Source organism: Ahaetulla prasina, chromosome 13 (genome assembly GCF_028640845.1).
Source record: "Ahaetulla prasina isolate Xishuangbanna chromosome 13, ASM2864084v1, whole genome shotgun sequence".
Lineage (NCBI taxonomy): Eukaryota > Metazoa > Chordata > Lepidosauria > Squamata > Colubridae > Ahaetulla > Ahaetulla prasina.
In genome coordinates, this window is record NC_080551.1 from 3,496,516 (window position 1) to 3,521,754 (window position 25,239).

General features: G+C 46.3%; 1 protein-coding gene across 2 annotated transcripts in view; it reads right to left on the bottom strand.

The window, feature by feature from the left end:
* DIS3L (DIS3 like exosome 3'-5' exoribonuclease) overlaps nt 1-25,239 on the bottom strand; it is a 47,345-nt gene that overhangs the window by 16,938 nt on the left and 5,168 nt on the right. The window contains exons 2-7 of one of the 2 annotated variants that reach the window (XM_058156781.1): nt 18,230-18,383; nt 9,514-9,642; nt 8,471-8,606; nt 4,547-4,723; nt 857-935; nt 39-218 (exon numbers count right to left, since the gene is read on the bottom strand). In XM_058156781.1, coding sequence (XP_058012764.1) covers nt 39-218; nt 857-935; nt 4,547-4,723; nt 8,471-8,606; nt 9,514-9,642; nt 18,230-18,383 — 855 coding nt within the window. Of the gene's footprint in view, nt 1-38; nt 219-856; nt 936-4,546; nt 4,724-8,470; nt 8,607-9,513; nt 9,643-15,639; nt 15,792-18,229; nt 18,384-25,239 lie in introns of those variants that run through there. The other variant, XM_058156782.1, reaches the window with a different exon arrangement.

The window sequence follows — 25,239 nt, forward strand, 5'->3', positions numbered from 1 at the left end:
AATCCTGGTCTCAACAGGTCTTCTTCTCAGCCACGTACCGGTAGGCATGGGTTCACCATAAACTTCCCCAGGAGTTTTCTCTTCGCCCTCATTCTCTCCGAGGGCAGCCGTCCGTCCTTTCCACTCCTTCTGGGGCAATAATTCCACGGCCACCACATCCCCATGGATTGCCCTATTCCGGGCTTTTGTGCCGTAAATGAGAACATCTGTCTTGAGATCTAGGTACCAAGGAAGAAAAATATGGATCAAGAGAACAAGTATCTCCAGCATTAAAGAGGAGGGGGGAAAAAAACCCAGGAGATTTTCAATCTACTTCGGTTTGCTAATTAGGCATATTCATGGATAAGACATGATCCATTAAATGATGAATAATTAATTAAAGCTGAACAATAATTATTTTAAAAATAAAATATGCAAAAAAGCCCTCATTTTAACATAATAACTGTTAAGATATGGCTTGTTGTTGTTTTTTAAAAAAGCTGCCCAACATTGCAGGATATTATCTTACTAATGTTTATCCCAATCCAATCCATTCCTGTTCCAAGTATCCTCAACAGCTTTGGGGAACCCATTCCCAAAATGACCCTGAGGTTCAACTGAACCCACCATAATATCGGCAACAAAACAGAGGGGCAAAGGTCAGAAAAACAGAGAAGCAGCCTTGTCAGAAGTAGATTCCACCCATTAAACTAGCCTTTCTTTCAGATTGCCTAGTTAGGCCATGGACTGAGGTATACATTTAAAAAAAATTAAATTAAATTAAATTAAATTAAATTGCCTCAAGTGTACATTGCATAGGAAGGCAAAACCAGACTTGGCTTGAGAGCCAAACAGAATATGCTGAATTTGTCCTCACCTTTTTCTTTGTTGCTAGTGCCTTGAAATCGCATGAATGCCTCTACTTGGGCTCTGTGCTTATTCACATTCAAGACCCCCTACAAAAATGAATAACAGAGTAACAGAGTTGGAAGGGAGCCCAGAGGTCCTCCAATCCAACTCCCCACCCATACCATTTCAGATATAATGGCTGTCCAGTCTCTTCTTAAAAGCCTCCAGTAATGAAGTCCCTACAACTTCTGAAGGTAACTTCTGTTCCACTGGTTAATTGTTCTCACTTTTAGAAAATTTCTCCTTAGTTCTAGGTTGCTTTTCTCCTTGATTAGTTTCCATCCATTGTTTCTTTTCCTGCCTTCAGGTGCTTTGCAGAATAAATTGACTCACTTTTCTTTGTGGCAACCCCTCAAATATTGGAACACTGCTATCATGTCACATTTGGTCCTTCTTTTAATTAAACTAGAAATACCCAATTCCAGCAACCATTCTTTATACGTTTTAGCCTCCAGAATCTTAATCATTTTTGTTGCTTTTCTCTGCACCCTTTACAGAGTCTCAACATCTTTTTTGATATTATGGCAACCAAAACTGGACACGATATTCCAAGTGTGGACTTACCAAGGCCTTCTAAGGTGGTACTAATGCTTCACACAATCTTACTTCTATCCCTCTGTTAAAAAAGTCAATGCCTACTTAGGATTGCATTGGCTTTTCTCCCCCTTTGAATTGCAAAGCTGTTTCAGAATCATGCACGGGTAAGCCTTGGTTTATTTTAGTTCTATGATTATACAAATGGGAGGTTTTTTTCTCAATTATATTGCTAAGAACAGCTCTTTCCTGTATCAGAGTATCAGGAACTGAATGAAAACCGTCGGTCGTGGTCTAAGATAAGTGAATAATTGAAACGTGAAGGGTTTTTGAAATATTTAGTATACAAATTGCTTCAGGATTCGAATACTAAAGAGAGCCGTCCACGGGACAGAAATGAATGGCAGCCCCTATTTATTTTTATTTGTCCTGAATATCCTTTGTTTGATTTCCTGGCTGACATTCTTTTAAGTCTAAGTGCTGCCTGGAGGAATGCTGAGAATTTTTTACGAGCCAAACGGTTTAGGTATCCCAAAATGCCTATTTGTATTCGTGCACGAAATAAATAAGTATTTTAAAAATAAAGTCACGTGCAGCAAAGCGAAGTTGCTCCTGATCAGGAAGGATGAGAAACCTCAGGAGGGGGATGACTCTGTACTCAAATATTTTTAATACAGGTAGTCCTTGATTTACGACCATAAGTGGGACCAGGATTTCGGCTGTTAAGCAAGCCACTTGCTGGGTGATTTGCATCTGATTTTATGACCTTTTTGGCATGGTTGTTAAGTGTACCACCACAGCTTCTAAGTGAATCATTACGTTGTTAAGCAAATCCAGCTTCCCCCATTAAACTTGCTTTCGTGAGAAGCCGGCTGGGGAATTCTGGGAGTTGAAATCTACAAGTCTTAAAGGTTTCCAAGGTTGGGAAATTCCGATCTAGGTGAATGCAATACAGGCAGTCCTCGATTTGCAACCGCAATTGATCCCAACATCTGTTGTTAAGTGAGACACTGGTTAAGTGAGCTTTGCCCCATTTTGCGACCTTCCTTGCCAGACATTGTTAAGTGAATCACTGAAGTTGTTAAGCTGGTAAGACGGTTGTTAAGTGAATCTGGCTTCCCCACTGACTTTGCTTGTCAGGAGGTCACAGAAGGGGATCACATGGCCCTGCAACAGTCATAAGTACATGCCAGTTGCCAAATGTCTGAATTTTGATCACATGACCATCAGGATGCTGCAACGGGCATAAGTGGGAAAGACAGGCATAAGTCACTTTTTTCAATCCCGTTGTAACTTCAAACAGTCACTAAATGAAGTGTTGTAAGTCGGGGTAACTGTACCTTTAATTTTCCCTACAACTGCAACCCTGAGAGGTAGCCTAGACCAGGGGTCTCCAACCTTAGCAACTTGAAGTCACTCAGTTTTCATGGCAAGGCAAGATTTAAACATGAACTTCTGCTGCTCTTAATAATTCGACCCCTTTCAAAAAGGCTGAGATTTTAGCCATCTCAGCCAAATTGGAAACTTTCAATATCCATTCTTCTATTGTGGGTAATTCTTTTTTCTTCCAATATTGTCCAATCAACAGTCTTGCTGCTGTTATTAAGTTCAAAATCAACTTAGTCTCAATCACTGTACAGTCCGTTGTTATTCCCAAAAGGAAAAATTGCGGTAGGAACTTTATCTTCTTCTTCAGAACATTCTGCATAATCCACCAGATTCTTATCCAGAAAGACTTAATTTTCTTACAAGTCCACCATACATGAAAATATGTAGCATCATCACAATTACATCTCCAACAGTACTCAAGAAAAATATTTAAATGAATGGAAGAACTGGATTGATTATATTCAAAATAGATATCAGATTAAGGAATTTCGGATTGCCTTTGAATGAAGGATGTTGTTTTTGATTTTAATGGAAGAAGTCAGGTTATGTGGGAGAGAAGGATTATAATTGTGTTAGATTTTAAAAATTTAATGTATGACTGTTTGTTTAATGAACTATACCTTGTGTTTGCTCCGGGAAGTCGGGGGGGGGGGGGTTTGGAGGGACAGGGGAAGGTGGGGGAGGGGGAAAAATTTAATTGTTGTTTTAAAACTTTTTCAATTAAAAAAAATAATAATAATTCGACCCCTTAAGCAGCAAACCACACTGGCTGGGAGGCAACTGGACTTTCTGGTTTTTCTTTGAATACGTTTCGCTCCTCATCCAAGAAGCTTCTTCAGCTCTTCAGAGAAGCTTCCTGGATGAGAAGAGAAATGTCTTCAAAGAAAAACTAGAAAGTCCAGTTGCCTCTTGAAAAAAAGCACCCTTGGGACATACTCGCTGTTGCTGATGACATGATATCCACCTTGTGGCTTAATAAATCTGACTGGCCTCCTTCCTATTAGCTTCCCCCCCTTTCTTTAAAGAATCGCTTGTGGCAAACACCATCAGCGAAGCCAGATGTTATTTATTTTATCTGGCCAGCTGCGCGCCGTTTATTACAGTTGCTTCGCTATGCCATTTTCAGAGTCATAAACGGCTAATTTTTTATTACTAATTGTCAGGCCGTTTTCAAATTATCGAAAATAAATTGCTGCTAAACGCTCCAGATCTTCATTTTGTGGATTTGGGTTTTTTTTCCCTACCAATTCCGTAATTCTACAAAAGCCAGCATAGAGATGGCAGCAAGATTCTGGGCCCTGGTTTTGCCTACAGAGAAAATGACAATTTTATATTATTGAGAGAAAAGAGCAAGAGAGATGAAAAACATAGGAAGGGCTCCTATTTTCAGGAATTTCCCGTACCCATTTTGACATACTGTATCTCTGACCCTCTACATTTTCACCATTATTTCCAGGGGGAAAAAAAAAACTGCACAGAAATATTATAAAAGCACAGCTTGCGGATTATATGATTCTGTACAGGTCTGCTTCTTTTGGTGTCTGCAGCTGACTCTAGCAAAATCAACCCACTTGGCCAGATTGCCAGATCTGGTCTACAAATTTTAAAAGAAAGATCCTTGGAAGCTTAAAGTAAGCTCACGCTGAAAGGCTCTGTGTCGAGCTACTTTGAGGTCAGAAATTGATAATTCCCCCTCTGTTATTTCAGCTTTCTGTGCGTGCGTTGGAAGCGTCACCTGGATGTAGTGTCCTGATTTGATTCCAGCTTCCAGGGTTTCTATAGGGAGATGCTCAGGGTATTCCTTCCCACTGTTTTCATGGCTTTCGCTTTCCCGTTCCCGTCGCGACTGGAATATGGAATCCAAAAGCTCTTGAGCGGCTTTTAAATCGGGCCAGAAGTTGTCCAAGTAATTCTGTGTGTACAGACAACAAAAAAGAAATTGGAGACTCAATGTCCTGCTACCTATCGATTTACTTCATTAATTGCAAGATGGATGTCAGCTCTTCAAGGCAGGCCAGTTAAGAAACATCCCCACCAAGGAGCCAGGAGTGAAATGTAAAATTCGTTACTACCAGTTCTGTGGGCGTGGCTTGGGGGGGAGGGTAATGTAACTGGATGGACTTTTTTTTTTTACTTTTAAAAGCATTTTTTCTACAACCTCTTTGGCCGAAGAGCTTGTAGAAAAAAAGGTTTGAAAGGGTTCTGACGATCCCAGCTGAGCCGCGTGATAATTGGAGGCTTTTTTTTTTACTTTTAAAAGCATTTTTTCACCCCTGCCAAGAAGTAGTTGTACTTTACACTAAGATTGCATTAACAGAATCTTACAAGTCTCAATGTACATCTCTCCTCCTGTCCCCTTTACACCCAAGAAACTCCTTTCTGAGCTGTTTGCCATGCCTCTGTTGCTTATGCAGCCTCTTATCCAACCATTCACTCACCTGCAGCTCTTCCTCCCGTCTCCAAGGCCATTCCCACATACCATTACGAGGCCCAGGGAAGACCAGTTAATGGTACTTCCAGTGACTGAAGTGAGGAGAGCAAGATGTCCATTACTTTTCTGCAAGGAGTTGAGATGCACAGTGCACAGGACAACAGTGCAAAGGAGCTGGGTGCATGTCCACACTCCCCCACATGTACAGCAAGAGTTCTACAGGTGTTTATTCAACCCCCCCAAAAAACAGGTCCTTGGAAAGCAGCCCTGCTGTACAGGTCCGGATTCTGAGCACAGTATGAGAGTCACTGGGCAACCGAGTCTAAAGGGCACGCATGAAGTCCAGGAAAGCAGTCCAAGAGTCAAAGGGTCAGGATACACGGCACAAACACACAAGGCACAGAACCGGGAACGTTGCTCCAACAACACTCAAGTCCTCAGGGAGGGATTAAGTTCCGTATTTTCGGCGTATAAGATGCACCGGAGTATAAGAGGCACCTTAGATTTTGGGGAGGAAAATAAGAAAAAAGCTGATTGGCAAGTGGATTGGCCTCCTGGAATGCCCCCAATCAGCTGTTCCCAGAGGTGAATTTTAGCAACAGGTTCCTTGGTTGTGAGCTCTGTGCCTTACTTTTTTTTTTTTTTACTTTTTTTCTGCTTCTGAAACTTCTGAAACTCCATTTCAGAAAAAACTTATGTTTCTGCCTCTGAAAGCCTCCAAAACAGAACTTCAGAAAAAAGGCCTCTGAAGCTCTGTTTGGGAGGCTTTTTTTCAGAAACTCTATTTGGGGGCTTTTTTTTCTGAAGCTTCGTTTCTGCTGCTTTTTTCAGCCTCTGAAACCTCAGTTTGAGAAGCTGGGTGGGGCTACATTCGGAGTATAAGACGCACCCAGATTTTCACCCTCTTTTTTTGGGGAAAAGGTGCGTCTTATAGTCCGAAAAATACGGTAGGTGATGCAGTGCAGCCTTTCATGAGAGGCGAGGTTGCCTCCACATGAGTAGCCTAGATGACGGGTGTTGTGCCTGCCCCCTCTCTGCTCTACATAGCCTTGGATCAGGAGGAGGTGTAGACATCACCTCCTCCTCATTGCTAAAAGGCAGCTGCTGCTCCCAGTCCTAGCCTGGAGCCTCCTGGCCAACCGGGTGCAGTTTGCCAGCTTCAGCCTGTTCCTTGTCTGATGACCATTTGTCTCAAGTGGCCTAAGCAGGGGGTTGGACTAGAAGACCTCCAAGGTCCCTTCCAACTCTTGTTATTCTGTTCTGTTCTGACCTAGCTGAGGCTGTTCCGTCGGGCCAGCACTCTCTGAGCCCCAATCCTGACCAACACTCAGCTCTGCGCTTTACTCTGCCGACTCAAACTCACCCTCCTCTGAACTCGCATCCGGAGAGAGTCTTGGAGGCAGATTCATGGCCAGCTGCCTACCTGGTTCTGTCAAAACCAGGTTGTGTTTCTTTTGTGCCTGGACCTTAAAACCCAGCAGAACAGTCAACTTCCTCTTCTAAGAGCCTGAAGGTTCTCACAAGCTAGTCTGGAATTGATGGGCTCAGTAGCTAAGATGCTGAGCTTGTCGATCAGAAGGTCGACGGTTTGAATCCCTAGTGCCGCGTAATGGGGTGAGCTCCCATGACTTGTCCCAGCTCCTGCCAACCTAGCAGTTCGAAAGCACGTAAAAAATGCAAGTAGAAAAATAGGGACCACCTTTGGTGGGAAAGTAACAGCATTCCGTGCGCCTTTGGCGTTGAGTCATGCCGGCCACATGACCAGGGAGATGTCTTCGGACAGCGCTGGCTCTTCGGCTTTGAAAGGGAGATGAGCACTGCCCCCTAGAGTCGGGAACAGCTAACACATATGTGCGAGGGGAACCTTTACCATTACCTTATGGTACCTTAAACAAGTTAAGGGACTTGCAGTCAATAGGAAGGTAAGGTGGTGGAGAGCACAAAACTCATTTCTGAAAGGCAGCAAATGCCTCTTTGCCCTCAAATGTGGTTGTGGATCCCCTCAACATCAGGAATGACTCCAAACTGGGCCAATGGTACTTTATGGGGGGGGGAGAATTCCTCCCTCCCGTTCTAAAGGGACAGATCCAGATCCCTCTTCGTGATTGAGAAAATAAAGAACCTGAAAGTCTATTACAGGTAGTCCTCGATTTACGACCATACGGGAGCCTGCCCCTCATGGCTGTGATGTTTGCAAATGGGTTGTTCACATGACTTTTTTACAACTTTTTTTTTTTTTTGGCAACAGTTGTTAAATGAACGCCACCATGGTTAGGTGAACCAATGGTTGCCAAAACGCGGAAGTGCCAGTTTTAAGCAAAACTGGTGTATGAATGTGTGTTGTCGCCAGGGTGGGGGGAGGTTGGGGTGGGGGGTGTTATTATTTTATTATTTTTCTTTTTTATTATTTTTCTTTTATATTGCGTTTTTATATCCTTGTAAGCAGTGGTGAAATGTAAAATTTGTTACTACCAGTTCTGTGGGCGTGGCTTGGTGGGTGGGCGTGGCTTGCTGGGATAATGGGACTGGGTGGGCGTGACCAACTTTTTTTTTTTACTTTTTACTTTTAAAAGCATTTTTTCTACAACCTGTTCAGTCAAAGAGCTTGTAGAAAAAATGCTTTGAAAGGGTTCTGAGGATCCCAGCTGAGTTGCCTGATCGCCAGAACCCTTTAAAAGAATTTTTTAAACAACCTCTTCGGCTGAAGAGGTTGCAAAAAAATGCTTTTAAAAGCCTCTGACGATCCCAGCTGAGCCATGCGATCATCAGAGGCTTTTTTTTTTAACTTTTAAAAGCATTTTTTCGGCCGAAGAAAAAATGCTTTTAAAAGTAAAAAAACCCAAAACCTCTGATGATCACGTGACTCAGGTGGGGGGGGGCAGGGATTTTTGCTACCAATTCGCCGAACCACCCGCCACCATCGGTACCATCAGGTGATCCGGTCCAAACCGGGAGCATTTCACCCCTACTTGTAAGCCACCTTGGATCGCTATGTGTGAGTAGGTGGTAATATACATTTTCTAAATAAATTAAATGAATAAAAAAACATGACCACGTGAACACAGGATGCTTCAAACGGCCTTAAATACGGCTGCAATGCCAGACGCCCCAAGTTCAGTCAGGCGTTGGTGGTGGGCAGCCGTCAGAACTTTGAATCCAGGTCCTAAGTAGCCCCAAAGTAGCTAAAGTCATAAGCCAACACACAAAAGACCAGCACAAAGGCATTACCTTGAATGAGATCACAAAGACGCCTTCCGTTTCACTTCCAAACAGTTGTACAGCCTCTTCGTCCTCTGTTACCATGACGATGGGCATCTGGCCCGAGAAGTGATTATAGTACCACACGGAGGCGTTGTAAATACTCCTAGGAGAATCAGTGATCGCATTTATCTTTGGATGTCATGTTACATCTTCTCCTTTTTCTCTGATCCCCGCAGTTTGTACGACTTAATGTCTGCCGTTTGAAAACATGCCACAACCCTCTAAGCCTACGCAGTCCTTCAAGGGTTCACTGATCAAGACTAAAGGGAGCTCCTTCCACATTACTTTACTGAAATACTTGATCGATTAGGCCTTATCCGAATTTATTTCATCAGAATATAAAATAGGGGACAGCGAATAAGACCATATGTGAAAAATAAGAGTAGAACACATAAATACAAGAAAATGCACATCATATTTCTGTGTCACCCCAGTCAGATCCAGGTAGGCAGATCCAGATCCAGTGTTTTGTTTGTTTACAGGTAGTCCTCAACTTACAACAGTTTGCTTAGTGACCGTTCAAAGTTACAACCTGCATTGAAAAAAGTTGACTTATGAACGTTTTTCACACTTACGACCGTCACAGCATCCCCAGGGTCATGTGATTTACATTTGGATGCTTGGCCACTGACTCACATTTATGACGGTTGCAGTGTCCCAGGGTCACGTGATCCCCTTTCGTGACCTTCTGACAAGCAGAAGCCAGTGAGGAAGCCAAATTCATTTAACAACAACGGTGTGACTAATTTAACACCTGGCAATAATTCACTTAGCAAATGTGGCAAGTGGAAATATGGGACAAAACTCATTTAACAAATGTCTCACTTAGGCTCAGTTGTGGCCGTAAGTCAAGGACTCCCTCTACAAGACAATGATCACACACACACACACACACACACACACACCCCGCCAGGCCAGGCCAGGGCTGGACAGGCCTGATGACCATGAAGGTGTCGCCAAAGTTGAGCCAAAGTTGTACTGCTCAGGGCCGCGTTATGTGGAGCACGTACCTGGTCTGCCATGTCTCCAGCGATTCTCCCCGCTCTCGTGGCAAATAAGAAAGCAGCTGGAATTCATTAAAAAAGATAATGCAATCGCGACGGGCATCCCTCACTAAATTCCGCAGTTTATTGTACTGCCTGTAGAAGAAACAGAAGACAACAGACCGTTTGAGAGAGAACAACTTCATTATTTAAGACCCGAAACAGTCATCCCTCATATTTAGACTTTCCTGCTCAAATCATTTGCAGCCTTCTGCTGCCAGGAGATCAGGATATATATATAAAACCAAAGACCTACACACACACACACACACACACAAACACAAACACACACAGAGACCTTCAGATAATATGTTATGATAAACTACACTAAGAACAGCAGTGGCAGAGGGTTGTGTTTTTTTTTAGAAACAATGTCGTATTTTGAAATTATTGAACAGCTATATCAAAGGAATTATGTAATGTGACAAGATGGCCTGAATGTGTTTTCTTCTGCGCTCTGTTTTATATTTGCCTTTCATCTTATGGCAGTGATTTATCGGAGGGCATCAACCGCTTCGGTGAGGAGCAGGTGGCTGGCCAGGTGTTGTCCTACGGCGTTTTCACCGGCCACGCTACCCGTCCCTACCTGGGCATCCTCTCCTTGTCCTGCTTTGCCTGCCAATGAGAATGCCAGCAGCTTCTTCTGCGAGGTCAATGGAAGGGCTGTTCCTGCCAGCGGGGGCTGCAGCTGGGCACATTTTAAAAGTGTTTGGTCGAGTCCGTTGATGCAATGAGCCGCTCAGAGTCATGTACAGGCAGTCCTTGACTTACAACAGCTCAATGAGTGACCGTTCGAAGTTACAACGTCACTGAAAAAAAGTGACTTATGGCTTGTTTTTCACATTTTAGGACCGCTGCAGCATCCCCGTGGTCATGTGATCAAAATCCAGCTGCTTGGCAACTGACTCGCATTTATGACGGTCACAGTGGCCGTCTTTCTGACGAGTAAAGTTAGTGGGGAACCAGATTCACTTAACAACCATGTTACTAAGTTAACAACTGCAGGGATTCACTTAACAAATGTGGCAAGGAAGGTCGTAACACGGGCCAAAACTCACTTAACAAATGTCTCACTTAGCAACAGAAACGTGGGTCTCAATTATGGTTATAAGTCGAGGACTGCCTGTAGTTGTAAACAGACAGTCATATACCATAAATGAAATGAAATCAATTTAAATCCAACCAAATCGTCAGTGAACGAAGGAACAGCAAGCTTCTCTTGCCAACAAAAGCGCCAGAGAGGTTTGTGGGCCAGCCTTCCTTTACTTCCTTTAATTGTTCTATAATTCAAAATTCTGAATTATAGAACAATTATAGAATAGGATAAGAAAAAGATAAAGGTAAAGACAAAGACAGATAAAGACAAGACAAGACAAGCTTTATTTCACTTTTTTTCTATGAACACCCTGGCACACATTAAAAAATGAAATTCTGATGCCCATTCCCAAAAGAAAATAAATATAGCAGGGGTAAAATCTAGCAGGTTCTGGAGAACTGGTAGCAGAAATTTTGAGTAATTCGGAGAACCGGCAAATACCATCTCTGGCTGGCCTCAGAAGTAGGATGGGAATGGAGATTTTGCAATATCCTTCACCCAGAAGTGGGGAAGGAATGGAGATTTTGCAGCATCCTTCCCCTGCCACACCCACCAAGGCACACCCACAGAGCCGGTAGTAAAAAAAATTGGATTTCACCACTGAAATATAGGTTTTCTATAACCAATACTTGAAAATTTTCTAGTCCAACCTCTTGCTAAGGTAGGACACCCTCTACCCTCCTAGACAAATGACTGTCCAATGCTACCTCGTTAAAGGAAGAACGAAGGAGGAATTTCCTGATAGTGAGAACAATTAGTCAATGGAACAGCTTCCCTCCCTGGAGTTGTGAGGGCTTCATCCCTGGAGGGGATTATAGGCACCCATTTGTCCTGTATGGAACAAGTTCTGCTGCCTTGGCCAGGGGGCTGGACTAGAAGACCCCCGAGGTCCCTTCCAGCCCTACGATTCTATGATCTTGGCCAGGGGGCTGGACTAGAAGACCCCCGAGGTCCCTTCTAGCCCTTTGATTCTATGATCTTGGCCAGAGGGCTGGACTAGAAGACCCCCGAGGTCCCTTCCAGCCCTACGATTCTATGATCTTGGCCAGGGGGCTGGACTAGAAGACCCCCGAGGTCCCTTCCAGCCCTACGATTCTATGATCTTGGCCAGGGGGCTGGACTAGAAGACCACCGAGGTCCCTTCTAGCCCTACGATTCTATGATCTTGGCCAGGGGGCTGGACTAGAAGACCCCCGAGGTCCCTTCTAGCCCTACGATTCTATGATCTTGGCCAGGGGGCTGGACTAGAAGACCCCCGAGGTCCCTTCTAGCCCTTTGATTCTATGATCTTGGCCAGGGGGCTGGACTAGAAGACCCCCGAGGTCCCTTCCAGCCCTACGATTCTATGATCTTGGCCAGGGGGCTGGACTAGAAGACCCCCGAGGTACCTTCCAGCCCTACGATTCTATGATCTTGGCCAGGGGGCTGCTAGAAGACCCCTGAGGCCCCTTCCAGCCCTTTGATTCTATGATCTTGGCCAGGGGGCTGGACTAGAAGACCCCTGAGGTCCCTTCCAGCCCTACGATTCTATGATCTTGGCCAGGGGGCTGGACTAGAAGACCCCCCGAGGTCCCTTCCAGCTCTACGATTCTATGATCTTGGCCAGGGGGCTGGACTAGAAGACCCCCGAGGTACCTTCTAGCCCTTTGATTCTATGATCTTGGCCAGAGGGCTGGACTAGAAGACCCCCGCGGTCCCTTCCAGCCCTTTGATTCTATGATCTTGGCCAGGGGGCTGCTAGAAGACCCCCGCGGTCTCTTGCAGCCTTATGATTCTATGTGTAACTCCATATGTAAAAGTAACAGAATGGGAATGTGGGAGAAGCATAATTCAAATTACATTCCAGCACTTTGACTCAACAAACACAAAGCTGCGAAGCACCCAAAGCATCTGGCGCTCAACAAATCCTCCTGCAACCGATGTTTCCTGCTAATTCTATAATGACCGGGGTCCCGTTGCCCTTGCCTTACCTAAGACTCACTTTTCTTCAGGGTCCCACAGCCAAAGTAAGGACAGCGGCTTCCTCGCCTCCCCCACACCTTCATTGGGGAAGCGAAGCTGAGGTCTGAAGAGTCTTAAAGAGACCCCCAACTCACTAGCAGACCCACCCAAGATTAAAAGCCTAGCTCTGTGATGGCGAACCTATGGCACGCGTGCCACAGGTGGCATGTGTAGCCATATCAATGGGCATGCGAGCTCAGCTCCAGTGCACACGCGTGCGCCGACCAACTGATTTTCTGGCCTTTTGGGCCCAACAGAAGTAGGGAAACAAGCTGTTTCCTGCCTCCGGAGGGCCTGGGGGGTGGTGGGGAAGACCCATTTTTCTCTCTCACCTGGCTCCTAGAGCCTCTCTAGGGGTCTCTGGAGGCTGAGGACAGCAAAAAATGTCACTTCCTGTCCAACCAGAAGCTGGGAAACAGGCCGTTTTTGGCCTCCAGTGGGCCTCCTGGGAAGGTGGGGAAGGCTGTTTTCACCCTCCCCAGACTCATAGAGAGGCTCTGGAGCCTGGTGAGAGAGAAAAACAGGCCTACAGGGCCCTTGCGTGCCAGGAGCAGGAGGGTCACGCGCGCATGCACAGGGCGCACAGAATTATGGGTGTGGGCACGCGCGCACATCCCCAGCGCCCCCCCTCCCTCCTGGCATGCAATGGCAAAAAGGTTAGCCATCGCTAGCCTAGTTCATCCATCTTCATCTACTAAAAGCAACACCTCTGAAAACTCACAAAAATGCAATGTAAGTCAAAATTTCTAAATAAAGGATTATTGTATTCCAAATCCTTAAATATTCAAACTATGCATAAGAATTTATGTGAATAAAGTGTCAGTCAAAAACAATTCATTTACGCCGCTGAAATATGCCATTGCATCCATGTCTTCCAAGTCAGTGAGGAACATTTGACCCCATCTGTCAGACTGCAGGAAGGTTGCGCGGGGAGGCAAATGGCAGATTGTGCGTCAAGAATGGAAAAGATTAAGAAGTATTTTACAGGCATAACATGGAATCATTTTCACAATCCAGGGAGGGTCCGACAGTAAAAAAAAAAAACCCCAACAAACATACCCAGTGGCAGAAAGATTTTAAACATTTTTATTAACCTGCTGTATTAGGACTTTGGATTAGAATCCTCCATTACCTCTGAAATATATTCATAGATAATGATGCTATAATTAATGTCGGCTAGAAAAAAATCCCTGATTAACCTTTCAGGTCTCAAGGGTATTTAGAGCACGGGTATATTCATATAATCGCCAAGGCATATTATTAACCTTTGTAATGGATTTTTAAAAAAGAGACTACGGTACACTTTTTAGAGTTTGATTCTGTATATCTTGGCTTTTCCAGTGCCACTGTAAATCTGAAATAAATCTGCAAACTCAAGTCTGAAGGAATATGAGATTTTCAGCTATTAATTTGCAAGGCACATGAAATAAAGAGGGGCCTGCAAATCTTCATTTTTTTCATTTTATTAGCAGTCTATTATGGATTGATTGATGCATGCATGTTTTTCTTCATCATCAATCTAGGTGTGAAAACACAAATATCCATCAATTGTAGGTGAAAACTGAAGTAACAGAAGAGGTTGGATTTACATCCTACCTTTCCTAAAGGAGCTCAAAGCAACACACACATGCAACCCCCTCCTGCTCCCCCCATTCTCTCCCCCTCCCCAACAACCACCCGGTCAGCCCTCGGTTGGGCTGAGGAACAGCTCTGAATTTCTGTGGCTGATGGCAATGCTGAACCTGGATTTCTCTAGCCACTATTCCAACACCTTCAAACCGCTTGGATCTTGGTGGGAAAGCAACTGGAAACAATTCAGAACTTAGAATAATAGTGACCTTGGAGGTTTTCTACTCCAAGCCCTGCTCAAGCAGGAGATCCTATACCATTCCAGACAAACGGCTGCCCAAAAAAACCTCCAATGATGGAGAACTCACAACTTCCAGAAGCAAGCCTAACAAATTAACAGAGTTGGAGGAGACTTTCTAGGTCATCTAGTTCAACTCCCCCGCCCAAGCAGGAGACCCTACACCATTTCTGACAGATGACAGTCCAGTCTCTTCTTGAAAGCCTCCAGTGATGAAGCTCCCACAACTTCTGAAGGCAACTTCTGTTCCATGGGTTGACTGTTCTCACTGTCAGAAAATTCCTCCTTATTTCCAGGTTGAATCTCCTTTTAATGATCTTCTATCCATTACTTCTTTTCTTGCCCTGTGGTGCTTTGGAGAATAGGTTGACCCCCTCTTCTCTGTGAAAGCCCTTCAAGTACTGTAAGACGGCTGTCACTTTCCCCCCTAATCCTTCTCTTCATTAGACTGGATATATTGAGTTCCCTTAACGATTCATCTTATGGTTTAGCTTCCAGTCCCCTTGTCCTCTTTGTTGTTCTTCTCTACACTCTTTCTATGGTCTCAACATCTTTTTCTGTATCATGGTGACCAGAACTGGACACAGGACAGGTAGCCCTCGATTCACAAGAGTTATTTAGTGACGGTTCAAAGTTACAATGCCACTGAAATAAGTGACTTATGACTATTTTTCATGCTTACGACCGTTGCAGCCTCCCCGTGGTCACATGATCAAAATTCAGGCACTTGGCAACTGACTCGCATTTATGACCGTCGCAGTGATCGCCTCTTGCAACCCTCTGACAAGCAAAGTCAATGGGGAAGCCAAATTCACTTAATGACTAACTTCAACTCTTAACAAATGTGGCAAGAAAAGAGGTAAAAAGGGGCAAAATTCACTGAACAAATGTCTCACTTAACAACTTAAATTTTGGGCTCAGTTGTGGTCGTTTGTTGAGGACTCCCTGTATTCCAAGTGTGTGCAGCAAATAGTCCCTTTGTGATGGAGATGGGCAGCTAAGAAGTTTGATAAATCAATAAATAACATAAAGAGGACTATCATATCACATGATCTTGAAACTGCCTCCGTGGATGCAACCTAGGACTGCACTGGCCTGTAAATTAACCCTCCCGGAGAAAACCAAATACCTGCGTCCTCTTTGTTGCTGCATCGCTTGGCATGCTGTCTGCATGAAAACCAGCCCCTTCAGCTCAGGTAATTCCAGAATCTCCAGGTAATCTTGAAGCACCTTCCAGTCAGGCACAAGATAGTGAGTGACATCATCGGACAGCAATTTCCCATCTGAAGGAATAAAACCAAAATTTAATGAGATATATATATGTTTTCTGAGGTTTTCGCGGGTGTTTGTATGTAGGTCTTTGGTTATTCGGTTTTCTCCTGCGTAAAATTGGAAGTGTCTTGGCGACGTTTCGACGAAGTCTCATTCGTCATCTTCAGGCTTCAGCTTCTAATCTGAGCACAACCAAGCCCCCACCCAAACAGGACACACCCTCAGCCAATCAGAGCACAAAAAAACAAAAACAAAACCCATCCAATCAGAGCACAGCCAAGCTCCACCCAATCAGTTTAAACCCCCACTAGCAGTTAAAAAGGAAGAAACAGCTGCAATCACACATTGCTCCCAGAAGCACGAAGCTGAAGCCTGAAGATGACGAATGAGACTTCATCGAAACGTCGCCAAGACACTTCCAATTTTACGCGGGAGAAAACCCGAATAACCAAAGACCTACATACATATATATAGGAACCAACTTCTTCCCTGGTCCAACACCTTAAAGCCACAGGACACGATATTGACTTTAAAAAGACCAGAACTATTGCCAAAACTGAACACTTTAACAACAGAATAATCAGAGAAGCCATCGAGATAGAGAAACGCCCACACAGCATGAACAAACGAGATGATACCTCCCGCCTACCAGCCATTTGGAAACCCGCCCTTATTGACAAACGAGTCCCTAACACGAGGAAGGACACCAGACCCACACTCATGAGGTCCACACAGGATGTCACCACCACACATCCACCCAGAAAGCAGACCCAAACCCACACTGATCATGAAGCACGACCAAGGACCAGAAGCCAGACCGCAGCTGCAACATTAGCCATTTCAAACCCCTCCAATCCATACATGCAGCAGACTGACACCCACTATGAAGATGTAGCACGACCACGAACACGAAGCCAAACAACAGCTATGCAGCTCACCAGCTCAAATCCCCCTGCAACTCAGACTAATTTGAGCACAAACAAGCCCCCACCCAAACAGGACACACCCCAAGCCAATCAGAGCACAAAAACCCCATCCAATCAGAGCACAGCCAAGCTCCACCCAATCAGTTCAAACCCCACTAGCAGTTAAAAGGAAGAAACAGCTGCAATCACACATTGCTCCCAGAAGCACGTTGAAGCCTGAAGATGACGAATGAGACTTCGTCGAAACGTCACCAAGACACTTCCAATTTTACGCGGGAGAAAACCCGAATAACCAAAGACGTACATACAAACAGATTTACAGTTTAAAACGGGATAAATTTAATTTATCCTGTTTTAATTTACAATTTAAAAGGGGATGGGGAAAGCAGCTGAAGAAGGGAAAGTAGGTAACGTTTAAAAGTGTGCAATAAGGGGAAATGATGCAGTTTTTAAACTTACAAAAACTTAGAAACGGAGACCAGTTTCTGGGAATGGAGCAGGGGGAGAGCATGATCAGCAATGACTTCTGTTTTTTTAAAAAATAAATTAATGACAAATGGAAAGTAATAGTAGGGCAATGATTAGTGGCATTGAACTAAAGGAGTTACACCTAGACAATAACATTGAAGCCAGTATTTCCACTTAACAACTAACCTTTTGGGGGAGGGGAGAAAATTTATTCTGCCATCAACGGGAGCCTCAAGGCTACGAAACGAGGGTTTGGCTACAAGCATAACTGAGGTTTTAAGCTCTCCTGGGGCTGAGCAGCCTCTTGGATTCAATCTCAAATTCTGCATTGAAACCCACAAGGGCGGCAGCATGTGGCATTTAAAGCAACTGCATTTATCCTGGGATGTGGGAGTCAATCCTACAGAGAAGGATCAGCCTCACAAGAAGAGTTCATTACTGCCAGCTAAGCAGGCAACGCTCTGGAAGAAGGATTTTTATAGGCCTTCTTAGCGCATGCCTGTTACAGGTGAAACACCTGGTACTTGTAGTCCTCACAACAGTTCATTTAAAGACCATTCAAAGTTACAGGGGCACTGGAAAAAGTGACTTGACCATTTTTCACACGTATGATCCTTGCAGCACCCCCCATGGTCATGTGATCAATATTCAGACACCTGGCAACTGACCCATATTTATGACGGTTGCAGTGTCGTGGGGTCATGTGATCCCCTTCTGTGACCTTCTGACAAGCAAACTCAATGGGGAAGCCAGATTCACTTAACAACGGTGGCAAGAAAGGTCATATAATGGGACAAAACTCACTTAGCGAATGTCTCCCTTAGCCGCAGAAATTTGGGGCTCAGTTGTGGTCGTTTGTTGAGGACTCCCTGTATTCCAAGTGTGTGCAGCAAATAGTCCCTTTGTGATGGAGATGGGCAGCTAAGAAGTTTGATAAATCAATAAATAACATAAAGAGGACTATCATCTCACATGATCTTGAAACGGCCTCCGTGGATGCAACCTAGGACTGCACCGGCCTGTAAATTAACCCTCCCGGAGAAAACCAAATACCTGCGTCCTCTTTGTTGCTGCATCGCTTGACATGCTGTCTGCATGAAAACCAGCCCCTTCAGCTCAGGTAATTCCAGAATCTCCAGGTAATCTTGAAGCACCTTCCAGTCAGGCACAAGATAGTGAGTGACATCATCGGACAGCAATTTCCCATCTGAAGGAATAAAACCAAAATTTAATGAGATATATATATGTTTTCTGAGGTTTTCGCGGGTGTTTGTATGTAGGTCTTTGGTTATTCGGTTTTCTCCTGCGTAAAATTGAAGTGTCTTGGCGACGTTTGACGAAGTCTCATTCGTCATCTTCAGGCTTCAGCTTCTGGGAGCAATGTGTGATCGCAGCTGTTTCTTCCTTTAACTGCTAGTGGGGGTTTGAACTGATTGAGGTGGGACTGGCTGATGATGGAGAGGTTTGAATGCTCTGATTGGCTGGGGGTGTGTCCTGTGTTGGTGGGGGCTTGTTTGTGCTCAGTTTAGTCTGTGTTGCAGGGGGATTTGAGCTGGTGAGCTGCATAGCTGTTGTTTGGCTTTGTGGTCGTGCTACATCTTCATAGTGGGTGTCAGTCTGCTGCATGTATGGATTGGAGGGGTTTGAAATGGCTAATGTTGCAGCTGCGGTCTGGCTTCTGGTCCTTGGTCGTGCTTCATGATCAGTGTGGGTTTGGGTCTGCTTTCTGGGTGGATGTGCGGTGGTGACATCCTGTGAGGACCTCGTGAGTGTGGGTCTGGTGTCATTCCTCGTGTTAGGGACTCGTTTGTCAATAAGGGCGGGTTTCCAAATGGCTGGTAGGCGGGAGGTGTCATCTCGTTTGTTCATGCTGTGTGGGCGTTTTTCTATCTCAATGGCTTCTCTGATTATTCTGTTGTTAAAGTGTTCAGTTTTGGCGATAGTTCTGGTCTTTTTAAAGTCAATATCATGACCTGTGACTTTAAAGTGTTGGACCAGGGAAGAAGTTGGTTCCTCTTTTTTGAATGAGTTCTTGTGTTCTTCAATGCGTGCACTTATTCTTCTGTTGGTTTGTCCAATGTATGTGGTGGGGCAGGCGGTGCATATATATATTTGTTTTCTGAGGTTTTTGCGGGTGTTTGTATGTAGGTCTTTGGTTATTCGGGTTTTCTCCCGTGTAAAATTGGAAGTGTCTTGGCGACGTTTCGACGAAGTCTCATTCGTCATCTTCAGGCTTCAGCTTCTAATCTGAGCACAACCAAGCCCCCACCCAAACAGGACACACCTCAGCCAATCAGAGCACAAAACAAAAACAAAACCCATCCAATCAGAGCACAGCCAAGCTCCACCCAATCAGTTTAAACCCCCACTAGCAGTTAAAAAGGAAGAAACAGCTGCAATCACACATTGCTCCCAGAAGCACGAAGCTGAAGCCTGAAGATGACGAATGAGACTTCATCGAAACGTCGCCAAGACACTTCAATTTTACGGAGAAAACCCGAATAACCAAAGACCTACATACATATATATAGGAACCAACTTCTTCCCTGGTCCAACACCTTAAAGCCACAGGACACGATATTGACTTTAAAAAGACCAGAACTATTGCCAAAACTGAACACTTTAACAACAGAATAATCAGAGAAGCCATCGAGATAGAAAAACGCCCACACAGCATGAACAAACGAGATGATACCTCCCGCCTACCAGCCATTTGGAAACCCGCCCTTATAGACAAACGAGTCCCTAACACGAGGAATGACACCAGACCCACGCTCACGAGGTCCACACAGAATGTCACCACCACACATCCACCCAGAAAGCAGACCCTAACCCACACTGATCATGAAGCACGACCAAGGACCAGAAGCCAGACCGCAGCTGCAACATTAGCCATTTCAAACCCCTCCAATCCATATATGCAGCAGACTGACACCCACTATGAAGATGTAGCACAACCACGAACACGAAGCCAAACAACAGCAATGCAGCTCACCAGCTCAAATCCCCCTGCAACTCAGACTAATCTGAGCACAACCAAGCCCCCACCCAAACAGGACACACCCCAGCCAATCAGAGCACAAAAAAACCCCCATCCAATCAGAGCACAGCCAAGCTCCCACCCAATCAGTTCAAACCCCCACTAGCAGTTAAAAAGGAAGAAACAGCTGCAATCACACATTGCTCCCAGAAGCACGAAGCTGAAGCCTGAAGATGACGAATGAGACTTCGTCGAAACGTCACCAAGACACTTCCAATTTTACGCGGGAGAAAACCCGAATAACCAAAGACGTACATACAAACAGATTTACAGTTTAAAACGGGATAAATTTAATTTATCCTGTTTTAATTTACAATTTAAAAGGGGATGGGGAAAGCAGCTGAAGAAGGGAAAGTAGGTAACGTTTAAAAGTGTGCAATAAGGGGAAATGATGCAGTTTTTAAACTTACAAAAACTTAGAAACGGAGACCAGTTTCTGGGAATGGAGCAGGGGGAGAGCATGATCAGCAATGACTTCTGTTTTTTTAAAAAATAAATTAATGACAAATGGAAAGTAATAGTAGGGCAATGATTAGTGGCATTGAACTAATGGAGTTACACCTAGACAATAACATTGAAGCCAGTATTTCCACTTAAGCCCATGGCGGAAGGTCGAAGGTCCAGCTGGCGAAGTCCGGGGTAGTTCGTTCCAGAGGGTGGGAGCCCCACAGAGAAGGCCCTTCCTGGGCGCCGCCAGACGACATTGCCTCGCTGACGGCACCCTGAGGAGTCCCTCTCTGTGAGAGCGCCGCGGGTCGGTGAGAGGTATTCGGTAGCAGTAGGCGGTCCCGTAAATAACCCGGCCCTATGCCATGGAGCGCTTTAAAGGTGGTCACCAAAACCTTGAAGGCACCCGAAGGCCACAGGTAGCCAGTGCAGTCTGCGAGGATGGGTGTTATCACGGGAGCCACGGGGCTCCATCTATCACCCGCAGCTGCATTCTGACTAACTGTAGCCTCCGGATGCCCTTCAAGGGAGCCCCATGTAGAGAGCATTGCAGTAATCCAGGCGAGACGTCACGAGTGCGTGAGTGACCGTGCATAGGGCATCCCGGTCCAGAAAGGGACGCAACTGGCGTACCAGGCGAACCTGGTAGAACGCTCTCCTGGAGACGGCCGTCAAATGATCTTCTAGAGACAGCCGTTCATCCAGGAGGACGCCTAAGTTGCGGACCCTCTCCATCGGGGCCAATGACTCGCCACCAATGGTCAGCCGCGGATTTAGCTGACTGTACCGGGATGCCGGCATCCACAGCCACTCTGTCTTGGAGGGATTGAGCTTGAGCCTGTTTCTCCCCATCCAGACCCGTACGGCCTCCAGACACCGGGACAGCACTTCGATAGCTTCGTTGGGGTGGTCCGGTGTAGAAAAGTACAGCTGGGTGTCATCCGCATACAGCTGGTACTTCACACCAAAACCACTGATGATCTCACCCAGCGGCTTCATGTAGATGTTAAACAGAAGGGGCGAGAGGATCGACCCCTGCGGCACCCCACAAGTGAGGCGCCTCGGGCCGACCTCTGCCCCCCTGTCAACACCGACTGCGACCGGTCGGAGAGATAGGAGGAGAACCACCGATAAACGGTGCCTCCCACTCCCAATCCCTCCAACCGGCGCAGCAGGATACCATGGTCGATGGTATCGAAAGCCGCTGAGAGGTCTAATAGGACCAGGGCAGAGGAACAACCCCTATCCCTGGCCCTCCAGAGATCATCCACCAATGCGACCAAAGCCGTCTCCGTGCTGTAACCGGGCCGGAAACCGGACTGGAACGGGTCTAGATAGACAGTTTCATCCAGGTGCAAGGGAAACTGATATGCCACCATACTCTCTACAACCTTCGCCGCGGCGGGTTGGAGACCGGACGATAATTACCTAAAACAGCGGGTCCAGGAAGGCTTCTTGAGGAGGCCTCACCACCGCCTCTTTCAAGGCGGCCGGAAAGACACCTCCACCAAAGAAGCGGTCGAATCGCCTGGAGCCAGCCTCGTGTCACCTCCTGAGTGGCCAGCACCAGCCAGGAGGGCACGGGTCCAGTAAACACGTGGTGGCATTCAACCTACCCAACAACCTGTCCATGTCCTCGGAGCCACAGGGTCAAACTCATCCCAAACAATGTCACCAAGACCACCCTCAGCGTCTCACCTGAGTCACCGCAATTTTGGTCCAACCATCCCGAGCTGAGCGATTTTATCGTATAGATAACCGTTAAACTCCTCAGCACGTCCCTGCAGCGGGTCATCCCGCTCCCCTGGTGAAGGAGGGAACGAGTCACCCAAACAGGGCGGCTGGGCGGTTATCTGCCGACGCAATGAGGAGGCGTAGCGCCTCGCTTCCCTCAATGCCACTAGGTAAGTCCTAGTATAGGACTTCACTAGTGTCCGATCAGCCTCTGAACGGCTAGACCTCCAGGAACTCTCTAGGCGCCTTCTCCGCGCTTCATCCCCTCAGCTCCTCGGAGAACCAAGGAGCCGGTTGGGACCTGCGCCGGGTCAGAGGCCGCAGAGGCACGACACGATCTAAGGCCCCGCGCGGCCGTTCCCAGGCCGCAACAAGTTCCTCAGATGTGCCGTGAGCCAGACCCTCAGGGAATGGCCCAAGCTCCGTCCGGAACCTCTCCGGGTCCATCAGGCGCCTGGGACGGAACCAACGCATCGGCTCCGTCTCCCTGCGGTGTTGGATGGCGGTCAGAAAGTCCAGGCGAAGGAGAGAGTGATCTGACCATGACAAAGGTTCAATGACTATTTCCTTTAAGTCCAGATCTCTCAACCACTGACCAGAGACAAAAATCAGATCGAGTGTACCACCCCCAATGTGGGTAGGGCCATCAACTACTTGAGTCAGGTCCAAGGCCGTCATGGAAGCCGTGAACTCCCGAGCTGCTGTCGATGACGAGCCGGAAGATGGCAAGTTAAAATCCCCCATGACTAAAAGTCTGGGGGTCTCAACTGCCACCCCAGCAAGCACCTCCAGGAGCTCGGGCAGGGCAGCTGTCACGCAGCAAGGAGCCAGGTACGTGACCAGCAAGCCCATCTGACATCTATGGCCCCACTTCACAAAGAGGGATTCACACCCGGCAATCTGAGGTACAGTGGTCTCCCTCGGCTCCAGACTCTCTCTGATCACAACCGCCACCCCTCCACCCCTACCCTGGGCTCTCGGCTGATGAAATGCACGGAAGCCTGGCGGGCACATCTGTACCAGGGGCACGCCCCCTTCTGCGCCCAACCAGGTCTCCGTAATGCCTATAAAGTCCGCGGCACCCCCCTGAATAAGATTGTAGATTAGGGGGGCCTTATTGGCCACGGACCGGAGCACAACCAAGCCCCCACCCAAACAGGACATACCCCCAGCCAATCAGAGCACAAAAAAACAAAAACAAAAACAAAACCCATCCAATCAGAGCACAGCCAAGCTCCACCCAATCAGTTCAAACCCCCACTAGCAGTTAAAAAGGAAGAAACAGCTGCAATCACACATTGCTCCCAGACGAATGAGACTTCGTCGAAACGTTGCCAAGACACTTCCAATTTTACGCGGGAGAAAACCCGAATAACCAAAGACACACACACACACACACACACACACACACACACACACACACACACACACACACACACACACACACACACACATATATATATATATATATATATATATATATATATATATATATATATTTGTTTTCTGAGGTTTTCGCGGGTGTTTGTATATAGGTCTTTGGTTGTTCGGGTTTTCTCCCGTAAAATTGGAAGTGTCTTGGCGACGTTTCGACGAAGTCTCATTCGTCATCTTCAGGCTTCAGCTTCGTGCTTCTGGGAGCAATGTGTGATCGCAGCTGTTTCTTCCTTTTAACTGCTAGTGGGGATTTGAACTGATTGGGTGGGAGCTTGGCTGTGCTCTGATTGGCTGGGGGTGTGTCCTGTGTTGGTGGGGGCTTGTTTGTGCTCAGTTTAGTCTGTGTTGCAGGGGGATTTGAGCTGGTGAGCTGCATAGCTGTTGTTTGGCTTTGTGGTCGTGCTACATCTTCATAGTGGGTGTCAGTCTGCTGCATGTATGGATTGGAGGGGTTTGAAATGGCTAATGTTGCAGCTGCGGTCTGGCTTCTGGTCCTTGGTCGTGCTTCATGATCAGTGTGGGTTTGGGTCTGCTTTCTGGGTGGATGTGCGGTGGTGACATCCTGTGTGGACCTCGTGAGTGTGGGTCTGGTGTCATTCCTCGTGTTAGGGACTCGTTTGTCAATAAGGCGGGTTTCCAAATGGCTGGTAGGCGGAGGTGTCATCTCGTTTGTTCATGCTGTGTGGGCGTTTTCTATCTCAATGGCTTCTCTGATTATTCTGTTGTTAAAGTGTTCAGTTTTGGCGATAGTTCTGGTCTTTTAAAGTCAATATCATGTCCTGTGACTTTAAAAGTGTTGGACCAGGGAAGAAGTTGGTTCCTCTTTTTGAATGAGTTCTTGTGTTCTTCAATCGTGCACTTATTCTTCTGTTGGTTTGTCCAATGTATGTGGTGGGGCAGGCGGTGCATATATATATTTGTTTTCTGAGGTTTTTGGTGTTTGTATGTAGGTCTTTGGTTATTCGGGTTTTCTCCGTGTAAAATTGGAAGTGTCTTGGCGACGTTTCGACGAAGTCTCATTCGTCATCTTCAGGCTTCAGCGTGCTTCTGGGAGCAATGTGTGATCGCAGCTGTTTCTTCCTTTAACTGCTAGTGGGGTTTGAACTGATTGGGTGGGAGCTGTGCTCTGATTGGATGGGGGTTTTTCTGTGCTCTGATTGGCTGGGGGTGTGTCCTGTGTTGGTGGGGGCTTGTTTGTGCTCAGTTTAGTCTGTGTTGCAGGGGGATTTGAGCTGGTGAGCTGCATAGCTGTTGTTTGGCTTTGTGGTCGTGCTACATCTTCATAGTGGGTGTCAGTCTGCTGCATGTATGGATTGGAGGGGTTTGAAATGGCTAATGTTGCAGCTGCGGTCTGGCTTCTGGTCCTTGGTCGTGCTTCATGATCAGTGTGGGTTTGGGTCTGCTT